At 38.4% G+C, this 15,331-nt stretch overlaps 1 protein-coding gene across 2 annotated transcripts in view; it reads left to right on the forward strand.

The window, feature by feature from the left end:
• Window positions 1–15,331, forward strand: part of PHTF2 (putative homeodomain transcription factor 2) — a 69,795-nt gene that overhangs the window by 7,412 nt on the left and 47,052 nt on the right. For both annotated transcript variants that reach the window (XM_034063005.1, XM_005148387.3), the window contains exon 2: window positions 8,235–8,311. In XM_034063005.1, coding sequence (XP_033918896.1) covers window positions 8,267–8,311 — 45 coding nt within the window. In that variant the 5' untranslated portion in view covers window positions 8,235–8,266. The remainder of the gene's footprint in view (window positions 1–8,234; window positions 8,312–15,331) is intronic.

The following is a 15,331-nucleotide window of genomic DNA, read 5'->3' on the forward strand; positions in this document are numbered from 1 at the left end:
CCCTGATCATCCTCGTGGCCCTCCTCTGGACTTGTTCCAACAGTTCCATGTCCTTTTTATGTTGAGGACACCAGAACTGCACACAATACTGCAAGTGAGGTCTCACGAGAGCAGAGTAGAGGGGCAGGATCATGTCCTTTGACCTGCTGGTCACGCTTCTTTTGATGCAGCCCAGGATACGGTTGGCTTTCTGGGCTGTGAGCGTATGCTGCTGGCTCATGTTCATTTTCTCATCGACCAACACCCCCAGTATGTATGTGTGGGTGTAGTTTTCAGTGCCAACAACAGGAATTAAAAAGAGCAGAACTTGAGACCATATATTATGTTTTATTTAGTTATTTTAAAGGTGCGGCATTTTCAGAGATGTCTTGCCTTGTAGATGCAGTGTGGCAGCAGCAACCACTGCGTTTGTATTAATGGGGACTTTGACACTAACTTCTCTCATAGAAGAGGCAAACTTAACTTGATTACAGTCTTCTTTAAGGGCTTGGGACTTTTTTCCATTTCATTAAACATTAGAATATGTTTAAATATTAAGAGCTTTTTGCTAAATAATAAACACTGCAGCAGGAGTAAATGATGAGAAAATAGAATCCTGGACTCCTCAGTTCTTACCCCCTATTTTTACAAGTATGTGTAAAACCGTATCATGTCACTTCAGATGGAGCCATGAATGGAAAGCAGTTATATAACAAAATTAGGAAATTTGCACAGTCCTTAAGGCTGAGGGCATGAATTCCAGAAATGGCAACAGTGATCCCAACCACTGCACGCAGTGTTCTTTTCCCAGAACCTGAAATAAACCTGAGAAATCCTGATCCTCAACATCTTGCTACTATTTCAGACAGTTGTGTAATTCACTGGCAAAAACAAATATTTCTGGGAGACAGTTACTTTTTGTGGTGCTTCCTTGCTAGTTTATTCTTCAGGTCTTGGTGTTTTTGCTGTGGAGATAAAGATGGTTAACGGAGCCTACTTCCCATCTGAATTTGCAAACTGATTCTCACTTTGTTGCTCAGTGCTGTAGCTGCAACTGAGAGCTTCCTGCTTGGGATGGTAAGTGATAAAGGGCAAGAGCTTATAAGGAAGAATAAATATACAGTGGCAGAAGTGGTATCAGATACCGTATTCTGTGGTCAAAAGGGAGATGCCTGAGAAAGTATCTGTTTTTTCTGTAACTGACATCTTAGTGGAGTCACATGCGGGCATGGATATGCTGCCAATATTTTTGTGTCACAGTATGTCATGTTTGGTATGGCTGTGTTTATGAAGAGCAAGGCATGATATGCAGCAGCCAGCATAGGGACTGATTCATATTTTATTGTTGCTGTTGTTGGCCTGATAAACTCCTCAAACAAAAAACAAAACTCCCCAAGAGAGGTAGTAAGGAAAGTTAAATGGTGGGTTTTTTTACCAGTTTGGGGATGACTGTGGGGTTTGGGTGTGTTGGGGTTTTTTGAGATACAGTGAAGAACAAAGTTAGAGAATGTATTCTCTTCCATAAGCAGTGTCTTAGGAATGCTGGCATCCAAATTTAGCAGTTGTTGTTGTTATTTGGGGATAGAAAATATGTTAATTCCTTTTAGTTACAAACTATCATGCTGTTCCTTTGGGAAAGCAAGTATGTTAATTCCTCTTATAAACTATCATGACCTTGGATTGCAAGGCAACAAGCTGGGGGGCCTTGGCTGGCATGACAGCAAGAGCACTGCTCATGCTGGCTGCTGGATATGGTCCTTAGGTTTGCAGTGTCTGATTTCTTTATGTTTTATTTTTTCCTTTTTGCGGCTTCAGCTTTCCTTAAGGCTTGCTGAAAAGAACACAATAAAGCTTCCAGTGGAAGGTGTGAACCTGGGAGTGACAAAGTTTCTCATTTGCTTGTATACAGTTTGCAGTTCTGAAATGCTGTTTTGAGAGCAGCCATACATAGATAAAGCACATAAACAGAACTCTGAATGCATTATATAGCATTTGATGTACCCTTTAAAAAAAGAAATGGAGGTTTCATGGCCTATTTGTAATGCACATGAAAACGATGTGGCTTTTCAGATGTTGTTTCAGGGGTTTAATCATGTTCCTGATGGCAGTTGCAGAAGTTCCATGAATTTGAGGGTAGGAAGGATGACACCTTGCTAGTTCTAGTGGTGTATCCACATTACGTTGGTACCTGTGTTGCCTGCTTTTGTTGTGCCAGAAGCAGCTTTTCAGTCAACAGTGGATGCCTGATATGACTAAGCTTTTTATTTGGCTCATTAAAAATTAACTTGGAATATCAAATAATGTCAAGAATTTGATGATAATGTTAACTGCTATTTTGATGTTGAACCTGGAAAGGGAGGGGTTTTTCATCATAATTGTCTAGGTGTGCGTCAGTGGTTGTAATGTTTTGCTCTAAGGAATTTGAGTTTGTGTGTTACAAATGTTGATACAAAATTAGTAATTTGAGGCCACAGGCTTTACTCTTCTGATTCTTTGTCTCTTACTCTTCATACCGGGGAATCTTAATGAAATTATGCCTGTGGTTGTGAAACTGTAATATGGAGAACATAACATAATGGAAAAACACTTCTGTTGTGGAAAGCAGTTGAAACCAAGTTCTGGTATTCTCAGGGCTTTATGTAATAACTTTTTAAAATTGCCTTTAATTCACCTTCAGAAGAACAACTTCTCTTAGCAGTAATAACAGTCAATAGTGTTTAAAAATGCATTTGAGGTAAATGCCACAGCTCTGCAATTTTACTCCTGATGGTGTCTAGTGAACATGCCAGCTTCATCAGTGATCATGGTCATAATGAGTCGAGAAGGACATTCAAGTCCTGACTCAGCAGCTGGATGGTATCCTGACCATTCAGGTTAGAGCTGTTGCAAAGGAAACAGCTTCCTTGAAATACTTAGTGATTCACAGTGTTTATAGGCAAGGAAAGCAGCTATTTGTCAATGCTTCCTTGTGAGTGTTGTATTTCTGATTATGTCCTTTTGTGAATTGACACTGCTTAGACTTGTATATTCTTCTAGAAATTGACATTTTTTTATCTCTGTGAGGAATACAGTGTTATTCTGAGCTTCTGTCAGAGTTTGGGATGGATTTTATTTTCCATAGACTGTAATTTAGAAGTGTACATATTTATGTCTGACTTAGATTGCCAAAACCCTGTGGATATGAGTAAAATTTTTAAATACACTTCAAATCTATTTGAATCTGTAGTGCAGTATCTAATTCTGTCTTACACAATGAGCACTGCACTGCTTGACTGTCTAACTACCTGAATATAGACATCTAAATATAGATTATTGTGGCTTTTGAAAAACCTGCTTATTTGATTGCAAGGTGTAGAGTACTTACAAATGGAAAATGATCATGCTTTTAAATGGAAAGGAAATAGCTAAGAAACCCCACTTCTGAATAGGGATCATCAAAACCAGGCAGTCATCTCTTTTTTTTTAGCTTTAAGGAAGTAATGAAGTTTTGATCAAGAAACGTTGCTTGTTATTTGTAGTATTAACTGTGAGTTTGATGGAAATGTTATGAAAGGCTCTGTTGAATGTCACAGAGATGTTGTGATCAAGCTTTTACATCTGGATGTTCTGTCTAATCTCTGAAGTTGGGAGTATTTTTTGTGTTGCTCTGAAGTCTCCAACCAGTTAAGATTAAGTTAATCTTGCCGTAGCTACTCTGCACAGGACATTGTGTACAACTGAGTGCAAAACCTGGTCCCATTCCCAGATGCAGATATTTGACACAGAACCTGAAACAAGTGGCTGGATCGGGAGAGAATGGGAGGAGAACAAGGCAGAAGAATAGACAGTGCTCTGTGGATGTGTATCAGCTGTTTTGATTTGTTAGTGTACTCTTTTGGTGCTGATGTGCCTTACAGCTCTGTTGTGCCATCTGACTTCAGGATCACCATCAGTACAAACTGTCAGCTGAGCAACATACTAACTTGTAATGCACGTGCAGAGTTCTGAAATTGCTGTGGTACTTAGTCACCTGCCCTGGTGTTTGGTGAGCTGTGGGCAGATGCAGAGTAAGAGCCAGGGCTTAAGTGCCTTGAATTGTTACCGTCCATTTCTCATCCAGATAAGTTAGCTTCAGGCCAAGTGCATCAAGCTCATTATACTGTTTGTCCACTCTCCCATGCATCCCCTAATAACCAGACCTTAAACCCCAACCAAACCAAAACAAACAACCGCTATAAAACTAAATGAAACCCAAAACAACAATCCACAGACAAGTTTGAAGCCCCTGCAAGCAGAATCACTGTCCAGAAATAATTAAACAAAGCTTTTTGCCTTTCTTTTAAGTGCTGTCTCAGAAACTGTTTTATATCTCTTGAAGAAAGTATGTGATATTTCCTTGTAGAGGTTTTTTTTTTACTTGGCATACCAAACTCTGTTGGGTCTTTTAAGACATTTTGTCATATTTACTTTTGTAAGCATCACCTTTACATTTGTGCAAGCAAATGTGTATGCAAATATGCTCTAAACCACCACCAAAATAGACTCTATGGAAGACTTGATGTAGAGAGTTGCTTAAAGCCACAAAAGCCAGGAGTAATCTAAAAAATGGTTTTGTTGATAGAAGTAAAATGAATTATTATAGAACTACTTAATTATACTTGGTTTATAGTTTTGTGATGTGATCGTTTCTGGAGGCAAAGGGTGTTTGAGTGAATTGGAGAACTGCTGCAAAAAAGTTGCTGCCTTTAAAATGGCTAGTCCAATTTTAGCCATATTTGACACAGGTGGGAGTCTTTGATCCATGAGTTAGTGTTGGTTTCCTGAAAAATCATTGACCTTGGGGAGAAAGAGATCAAGTTGCTGTGGCTGTTGAGGGAAAGTTTTCTCTGCAGGTTCAACAGTTAGTTCTTTATGGCTAATAATGAGTTTCTCCAACCTTTTTCTCCTCTTGTAATTACGGTGGTAGGAAGCAGGTATATTGTAGGACATGTGTGTTGGTTTCAGAGAAATGGGAAGGATTTAATGATTCTCTGAGGTTACTTCACAAAGGAGGGGAAGGCGAGGCATGCAGTTGTGATGACAGTCTGTGTGGCATCCTTCCTACAATTGGCACTGCTCTCACTGTGACTGTGGTGTAGGTGTGTGGAGGCTGTGTGTAGCTGAGGCCTTTCTGTTGCTTTGAGTTTATAGTCCAGTGTAGCAAATGATTTTAAGTTTACTTAACCAGGTTTTCAAACAAGAAATCAAATCCTGTTTTAAGCTTTGTATTGGTGAGAAGGAAGGGTAACCACTCTGTACAGTACGCCAAGTTATATCAATGTCGCTTTTACGCTCCGTGCTTTATGTAATAGAAATATTGTGCCAATGAATTCTTTGTGATTGATAGTTGCTCTTTGAAAAACTGCTGCTATTATCAGAAACAAATAGGTCAGAAACAATTACAGATGTTGACACAGTCATGGCTGCCAGCTTTGACTGACTTGATGTGGCTTACACAATGATGTTATCAACAGTGGAAAAATTGCAGTGTGTGTTTGCTCAGTTGCACTGAAAGTCAATGTCCTGATGTTTCTGAAACTCGTTAGTGACTGTTGAAGTTCTTTCAGAGACATTTCTTTCTATTGGGTTATAATTTTGTCTGAAGTTCTATAAAGGATATTGGAGTTGCACTGTTAGAAATATTAAATATAGTTCCTTTGGGGTATTTGATTTTTCTTATTTGAAAAACCTTTATGAAGCATGAAAAGGTATGGCATTATTTTTCTTAGAAATCCTCGGGAGCTGATATAAATCAGTCTGTTCATTGAAGCTTTGAACTACAGTGTATGACATGTATCCAATACGGTGTCTTTAATGCATGGGTACATATGAGTGCATCCATACCTGTGTCAGGGAAGACTGAATAAACAGGTGTCAGTGCAGAGCTGAGTCTTCTGGAGGGTCATCTCTTCTTTCCAAGAAATGTCTTGGAAGATGGCAGTGTTGATAGGGCTTTTGTGGAGGGAGTATTTGTGATTTTCATATAGTCAGCTGCTATGGTCAGGTAATCTCTGCTTTTTTGCTTTTAATGAATTTTTTGGTGGTGAACGTGTGATGAAGTGTCACAAGCTATTCTTATGCTATGGCATTTCATAAAGACAGTTTTATTTTCATCTACTGAAGTTTCAGTTTCCAGTCTTTGGCATTGTCTTTTTTCTTTACCTTTCTTATCTGTGCAAGAGCTGTGAGCAAATGTCTTTAAAAGAAAGAGAAAGATAAGGATCACCTTTAACCTTTCATTATAAAAACTCCCTACAGATTAATAATTCTTTTAATGACAAAATAGAAGATGCAATAATGTTGATGCTGATAATGTTATGATAAGTGTGGTGTTTTATCAGAAATATACCTTTTAATATTTTTTTTTTTCTGAGAGAAAAGGCTCAGGGGGATCTTATCAATGTAAATAGATACCTGAAGGGTGATGCAGTGAGGTCAGAGACAGGCCCTTCTCAGTGGTCCCCAGGGACAGGACCAGAAGCCATGGGCAGACGCTGAAACACAGGAAGTGCCATCTGAACATCAGGAAATACCTTTCCACTGTGAGGGTGGCCAAGCGTTAGCACAGGTTGTAGAGCCTCCATCCTTGAAGATAATCCAGAAACCAACTGGACATGATCCTGGGCAGTGTGATTGAGGTGGGCCTGCTTGAGCCAGGGAGGTTGGACCACACAATCTCCAGAGGTCCCTGCGAACCTCAGCTGCTCTATGACTCTGTGTGTGCAAAGAAGAGGAGGTCTTGTGCTGATTCATGTGTGATTTTTACCAATTACACATGATCCTGCAGTCATTCAGATAGTATGTTTGGGAACTGTGTTTAATGCTTTGAAGTTACTTACGTTAACCTTTTTAAAGCGTTTTGCAAAATTTGTTAGGAATTTATAGCTTTACAGAATAACACAGGAATTCTCTTGCATGTCAAATACTTGGGTGTGTTTATGCAAAACCAACATTCCTAAAATGTTTGTAAACATAGGAAGGATGCTGAATATTAGGTGGAGCTCAAAACGTGATCTTTTACCAGCTAGTGTTAAAAGGTCACATGTAGTGTAGTGTGCTCCATTGACCTTTTCTTAGCTGGGCTTGAGTGTGCCATATTTGTTTACATACTCATACTTTTGGAGGGAATCAATGAGAGGAAAGGTTATTAAACACAGAAGTACTCAGATCTTTTGGCAGAATAGCTTAACAAGGCTTTTTTTAGTTCCTTCTTCCTTCCTTTCTTCCACTGGCTGCTTCCTACCTTAAGTAAGTTTGAAATATGGGCGCTGTACTAATTTAACTACTATATGTTAATATCTGAGTAATCTGTTTGTGTCATTTTTGAGTTTGGTTTAATGTTAATACGTTCATATCTGAAAGGATTTGCATATTATAGTAAAATATCTGGAAAGCATTCTATAATTCTCACCTGAACTTTAATTTTCCAGAATGGCCAGTAAGAGAGAATCCATGCAATTCTGTGGAAAGATAATAAATCTAAAGGCTTTTTTATATATCTTTTCATTATTGTCTCTTGGTTTTGATTTTTTTTCTGAACTAACTCTGGTTGACTTATGACATGGAAGAGAACTTAAAACATTCCTACCCTGAAGATCAGTTTTATGTAGGCTGAAAGGTGTGTTTTCTTTATTTCACATTGAAACCAATGGCAGTGACATCAAAGATTAACTAATCCTACTGCTACTTGCTGCTATTAAAACAAGTTTACCACTCTCCCGTGTTTGTTTTTCTCCTTTTGACTTGGTTTGAGTCCACTCTTTTCATGAATGTATTTTATAATTAGCGGAGTTCTGGCACTGATTTTTTTGTCTGGTTGGTTTTCTTTTTTAATTCCAAAATGTACTGATTAGTACGTATGACATTTTCTTGCATTCTATAACACAGTTATTCCTATTCAGAATACTGGGCTGTGGTAATAACTATAGATTGCTTAATTTATCAAATATGCTGCAGAAGTCTTGTGAATTTCTCATGAGGCAATAACAGACAATGTCTGTGCAACCTATGTTTTACTGGGAAGGATGGACAAACCCAAGCCTTTGGATGGAGCAGCAGATTTGTAGTTTGTTTTCTTAGAAGAGAAACCCCAGACTTACTGAAGCAGCAATGAGGCAAGGTGTATATGTAGTAAACATAGCTGTTCAGTACTTTGCAAGTAACAGGAGTGTTTCTACATTCCCTGTCAGCCTTAGTGGGGAAGGTGAAAGTAAAGTTCTGTCTTTTTCTGTTAACAGCTTAAAATGACCGTGTGAATTCAGTGGAATAAATGGCGTCCAAAGTAACTGATGCTATAGTTTGGTACCAGAAGAAGGTAAGCTTGCTATTTGTTTTTATGGTGGTTTAAAAAAAAAGAGTTGGCTTACTGTGTTCTATGTGTACAATATAATAAATATACTACTTACTGGGTAGTGTTGTATGTGAGTGAGTAGCTCAAAACTTTCCTTCCAGAAGTAACTCAATATTAAGTGACCATTTCGAATGAAATGAAATAGCTTCTGGGCTGTGTTGAAAACTCCTCACTCCCTTGGCTGATTGTAGTATGAGAAGGAAAAAAAAAAAGGAAATAAAATGTTCATTCTCAGTAGAATGTTAATTAATATACAAGAGGATTTGTTTCTGTAGCACATTACTGAATCCTTGTATTTAAGTAGAAAGTGAGAATTGACGTGCATTTTCTGTCAGTAACAAGGAACTGCGTAATCCATACCCAAAAGAGATGGGCTGTGGCTTTTTAGAAGTTAATTAGACAAAGAAAATGATAGTTACAGTATTGTAACTATGTACAGTACAGTATTGCCTGTACATAGATATGTTGATGTCTCTTTCTATTATTTTGACAATTTCAAATCATCATCTCCGCTGACATTTTTTTTTTTTGCCAGTTGGCTTGTTCAGTTAAATTGCTTTTTAAAAGCTGAAAACTTCGCTAAATTTTGAGATGTGCTTCTTTATCAAGCTATAAGGTGTGATTTTCATTTATTTTATTTTATTTTTTAAAAAAATTCGTGTCTTTATTCATGACAGTCGTGCAGGAAAAGGAATGCCATGTGTGATATGCTCCAGCTTCCCATCCTCCTGATGTTAGGGAGGCAGGATCTTCTGCTGATGAGTCATTGTGCTGTGATCTTCCAGAGGGCAGGCCCTCTGATCTTGATATAAACAACCCATTCCTCAATTTTACTTTTCCCAGGACACTGCTCCTAACAGGATTACTCATTATCAGTACAGGTCATTCTTTTAACCCTTGTTCACTTGCCTTTTCAAGTAATTTCATACACGTTTCCATTTATTTTGTTCATAGCAACAGTATTTCTGCCACAAGTCTCTGTAGCTTTTTACAGAGGTCTGCTTGGCCAGAAATGGCGTGCTGCCTTAATGGCAAAAGGTTGGGATGAAGTGACTCCTGCTACTTCATGAGGGACTGGGCTTTCTTCAGAAGGGATAAGATCTTGCATAGACCAGATTTCAGTGTTTTCCCTGAAGGGAACAAAATTTAATAGCAGTCCACATGTGGACTAGGGTCTGCCAAATGAACAGGTTTTGCTTCTTTCTGTATGTGGAAGTGCAGTCTTATTTTGGGACAAATGGTTGCACTGCAGAAATATTGCATCTTATGTTTATTAGATTGTTATTTCTTAGGTCCCACTTACTGAAGGTTCTTCTGGATTGAGCTGGTAACTTTGTAGCATGGTCTATGATCTTTTCCTGGGAGCACTTAAGGCTCTTTCCGCCATGTCCTTGCTTGTTTGTTTATTTACTTATTCAGATCTCTTACATAGCACTATATTTTTTCCCCCCATGGATTTGTTGTTTGCACCAAAGATTTCAAATTGGGGAACAGGAAGTGCTGTGCTAGTGGGTACCAGACATCTTTTAGTTCCTTTCCTTTTCTATTACGTGATGATTGCTATGATGGCAAAACTCTATGAATGGTGGTTGCTTTCCGCTTTAAATATTTATTTCAGAGTCGTCACACTTACTTTGCCTTTTAGATCTGCTGATTGCCGACAACAGTAACTGAAATTGAAAATGGGGAGGGATGAAAGTTTAGCATGTTCTAGCAGTAAAACATTGTTTTGAGGGCAAGTGAGAACCAGGACTGTGGTCAGTACTCATCAATTGGTATGACTTGCCTATATGATAAAATGAGGAATGTTACTTTGGGGAGGCATTTTCAGATGACTGAACTGGTGTATGAGTGCCTTGAAAAAGAACATGAAGAGCTTCTTCTGATATTTGTAGTCATACGTAAAGAAGAAAAATACATTTGAGTAGGTGGAGGCTGTGTGAGAGGTATTGAGTAGATAATTTGCTCCTTGTGTTCCTTTGGTTTAAATTTTAATGTAATTTTTAATATATTTTTGGATGTATTTTTCTCATGTCTGTACTGAGTTTCAGAAATCATTTGGTTTCTCATTAAGTTAGGGCATTTTTGTATTTTGTTAATGGAGAGAGTTAAGCAGTTGAGCCCTTCCAGCCCTACTTTATGCAAGCTTTCCAGACACCAAGTTTACTCATATGACTCATGCTATTGTCTGAAATTGAGCTCCTCACACGAGGATGATTTAGTAATGCACTTAATTGTTTGAAAGGTCAGACCTTTTATTATGTAAGCTTGTTTTTTGTTGTTGCAATAGACTTACTCTGCTTTTAGTGCATGGGAGCTCATTACTGTCTTGTAAATACGCAGTAATAAATTCTTAGTTGTTTTAAGTTGGGTTTTAAGATTTCAGATAGTGTATTATGCCAGCTTGTTGTGTGAGATACAAGATTGCATGGACATAGCTTAACTGCTTCCAGCGATAGTTTGCCTTTCACAGCCGGTACGAATACTCCTGGAATCTGAACAGATACGTGTTGGCTCTGTGGAAAGCAAAATGAATTAAACCTTTGCTGTGTTCCTGGGTGCTCTGGGAAGTGCACTGCAGAGGCACTTGCGTGTCAGGCAGGGTTTGCCCAGCTTGTTTTCAACACTTTGTGCTGCACTGGTTCTTGCAATAAAGGGTGTGGTAGGGTTGTCTGCATTGTTCTCTGGAATGGTTCATTACTTTGGTCCCAGACAGCTACTGAGCTAACATTGACATGTATGCACTTTATTAATTAGTATAGAATCAAAGAATCATAGAATCACTGAGATTGGAAAAGACCTTGAAGATCGAGTCCAACCATTCGTCCAGCACTGCCAAGCCCACCACTAAACCATGTCCCTGAGTGCCACCTCTACAGGTCTTCTAAATACCTCCATGGTGGTGACTCCACCACTTCCCTGAGCAGTTTGTTCCAATGCTTGACAACCCTTTTGGTGAAGAGTTTTTTCCTAATATCCAATCTAAATCTCCCCTGGTGCAGATTGAGGCCATTTCCTCTTGTTCTGTCGCTTGTGGTGGGAGAAGAGACTGACCTCCACTTCACTAGAACCTCCTTTCAGGCAGCTGTAGAGTGTGAGAAGATCTCCCCTGAGCCTCCTTTTCTCCAGGCCTCCAGTTTAGGGGCTATATGTAACTTTACCTTAACAGCTTTCTGATTTCCAGTTTTCAAGCCTTGCTGCTAATACGGGGAACTTTATCCAGCGATGTTGATCATATTGCAGGAAGCAATTATGGCTTTCTTACTCTTGGGGATGGTTATAGGGGAAGACAGAATGGAACTTAATGAATTGAGCTCATATCCTGCACCTGCTTGTGCATCAGTTAACTTTGCCAAAGCAGCTTTCAGCTGTTTTGGGTCTCCCTTAGGTATGGCTGTTAAAGGGCACAATAAAACAAATGAGATGTTTTCTCTCTAGTGGCTTTAAAGGACTAAATTAGAGTTCTATTTGTGTTGCTTTAAGATCTGTAATGTTCAGTGTTTTACAGGTCATTAGTCCAAGATTATACTTGCCAAGTTAGTAAAGGAGGAAACAACACAAAAATTGTATCATTCCCTGAAGTCACCTGATCTCCTCTTGGTGCTGAATTCACCTGATGCATTGGTGACCCTGGCACCAAATGCAGCTGTTGTCAAATGACTGGGCTGTATGGCTCTGTTACCTAAAACTTTGGATGCTGAAACTGTATCAAAAAGTTCAAAAAGGTCTGCCTTCAACTGCAAAAGTTTGACAAGTGCTGGAGCCGGCTGTTTGTGAAAACACTGAGGAGGGAAAAAAGAAATCTGTTTATAAGCGTTTCCTCCTGTGTAGCGCTGGGTTTGGTACTGAAGTTGTCAGCTGACTAATCATTGGGGTTGCCTTCAACAGCTCGTTTTGGTGAGACGAAACTCAAGTTTCCGAATCTTGTGCAGAAGGTCATTCAGAAGCTGACTCCGTGGTTGAATGGAGCAGGCTTGAATCTTGCCTGGCTGTTGGCTATGTGCTTGCTTTGCCTTCCCACAGATTTTCCGCCACTTGTCCCCTAACCAAATTCAACCGATTAGTCCAGTTATAACTAAGACTAAGGAGCTGAACCTATCTAAAAGGTGAAGAGACAGAGAAAAGAGCTCAAATCCATGTCTTCAGAGGGATTCTCTGGTTCTTTAGTTGTTTCATTATGTCTTGTGAAGCTATAACCTTCCATTCCATTCCTGTCTATTCCTGAGTGATCTGATTTATCTTTCAGCACCCAGATGAATATACTGGCACAAAGAAAGTGTGCCATGGGAAGTGGAAATGACTGGGGGTGTAAAGGCAGCGCTGTTTTAAAATCCCAGTTGCAATGCTGGTAGAATTGCTGGATTTTCAGTGCTCTTCAGGGAATTACACTGAGTATTGAGGCTGTTTCCTTTACCCAGTTATGTCTTGAGGCTGCTTTGTTTTGTGCACATACATAATTGTGTAAAAAATAGTGTTGCAGAGGTGTTGAATCCTTAACGCTTGGAGAGTAACTGGGCTGTGATGTACAAAGAGTCTGAGAGATCTTGGTTTGCTTAGTCTTAAGAAGACATGTCAAAGGGGAGAGTTTACTGCTTTAGCAACTGCTGCTTTGGAGGCCATGGAGAGAATGGAGCCATGCTCTCCTCAGAGATGCAGAGGGATTGCATGAGAGGCAATAACCACAAGTTGAAATGTTTGAAATTCTGGTTAGATATAAGAATAAAAATGTTTAATGTGAGGTTTGCCAAGTGTTGAGACAGAATCCCAGGAAGGTTGTGAAATGTCCAGTCTTCAGAGATATTTGGATCTCTGTTGGGTAAGTCCTTGAGCAACCTGTGGTAACTGGACCTGCTTTGCACAGGTTGGGTTAGGTGATCCCCAGAGGCTCCAACCTCTGTGATTCTGTAATGACTTTGGTTTGAAATTTGAAGATGTGTAAACGTTATCCTAAAGGATTGTGCTTAATGACATTAACGACAAAGATGGAATCTCATTCAGTTGATGCTCTTTTTAGGTTTTGCTCTACAGCCCACTTAAGCTAAAGAAACGGTACCTGAAGTTACCCCTAGTGTTCAGTTCATCTCACTAGGAAATAGCTTAGAGTAGGTGATGGTTATTCCTGTTCTTATATATACAATTTTCCTTTATGTTCATTTGTGTGATGAAAAGGGATGGTTTTTTTTTTTTTTGTAGATATACTAAAATCTGTAAACCAGTACTTGGGCAATTAAGTAGGGGGGACTGATGTTACTAAGAATTAATCTGTAAAGAATGATACAGGAACTATAAATACATAGTTGATAAACATTTAGTTATGTATTATTGTACTCTAAAAGGGATGATATCTTTGAAGTAAGCTGTAATAAAATTATTGTTGAGTGAAATGGCTGTGAGTCTAGTGCTGTTGCAGTTATTGCCAGAATTTAAGCAGGCCATTAGTTGGCAATTCAAACAGTTAAGAGTAAATAACTCTTAGAAGTTCTGAATTGCTTCATATTACTCTAAATAGTTGGTTTCAGCTCTCCCTTGAGGCCAAACAGGGAAAAAGGAGGGGAATCCCAGAATCTTTTAGTAAACAAGGTTAACAGTTGAGCAGTGATAAATCCAAAGCTCTGAACTGTAGGATGTACTGCTGCAATCCCTCTATTGTCCTTCTCCATTTGACTAAAAGTTACTAAACTGTTCCATATGAGCAGACAGAGTACAAGTATTATATAGTGATTTTTGTCTGTGGTTTATTAGCTAGGTTTGCCGTAGCTTAGTTTGTCTGATCCACATTCTACCACAAACAACTGGCAAAAATCCCACTGCCACTGAAAATGAAAACATCTTGAAGAAAAAAGGATCACTCTAACAGTACAAAAGTACTCCAACAGAGATAATTAATGCTGCTGAGCTACTAGGTTATTGCCTTTGCTGCAATGGGGATCGCCTCATGTAAGAAATAAACTGGGGTTTAAAATAACCTTTATTAATCCTATTCCGAATTTTGAGAAAATGAAAAATTACTTGTCCAGGATCTGAAATTGTGTACTTAAACATGAGTTAAATATGAAGCATTTAAAAATATTTTAATTTAATAATGTTACATGTATAGAAATTATTTACCAGCATCTTTATATTACAATTGATACATAATGTCATCCACTTTTATGAAGACTGTTGGACTGTACCAGTTAATAAAGCTAATATTTTAACACTAAGTATTTTAATAATGTGTTAAACTCTCAATTTCATTGGTGGACAGTCCAAGGAAGCAACTTTGTTTTCTATTTACCAAACTCTGTATTTTGTATCTTTTGGATTTTGTGTTACTGTTGTGATGTTGCTTGTAAAAGTGTTTAGATGCTCCAAAGAACAAAGCTTAGCGTGCAGGTTTCATTATTGATACACATTAAAGTTTTAAGATCCAGCAGGAAATACTATGTATTTTTAGGATTATAATCTTTGCTGGTCTGCTTGGTCATAAATTATAAATGTCTCCTGAAATATTAATTGATTCCATTAGAACCAGAAGGCCTTGTGAGTATTGGGCTACAGGTTGATATCATCCCTACATTAGCTTAAAGTGAATATCAGTGTCATTCACAAAGCTCACATTCAATCTTGATGCATATATGGCTTGTTAGGAGAAAGACACTGGGGAGAGATATCATGTGGTGCAGAAAACCTTTGCAGTGGGTTTTATTTGGAGTAGAAATAGGCTGTGTTTTCAATAGTTTAACTTTTTACTTAGGCTAATTGCTGTCAGTGTTATAAAACCAAACTCTACAGGTGCCAAACAAATTTTAGATACGGAAAGAAATATGATCAAATGGTTTCTGTTCTAAGGTATTTGATTTGGAAGGAGTAAGTACTGTTATTTTAGGTAATTTCAAGAGGTGCACATATCTCTTAAATGCATAAAACATTAGGAGGAGTCTGCACTTAAAAAGGATCTCAGATTCATTTAATCTTTCAGTAAAGAGGTAAGTTTATTGTTGT

This window comes from Melopsittacus undulatus, chromosome 5 (genome assembly GCF_012275295.1).
Source record: "Melopsittacus undulatus isolate bMelUnd1 chromosome 5, bMelUnd1.mat.Z, whole genome shotgun sequence".
Classification (NCBI taxonomy): domain Eukaryota; kingdom Metazoa; phylum Chordata; class Aves; order Psittaciformes; family Psittaculidae; genus Melopsittacus; species Melopsittacus undulatus.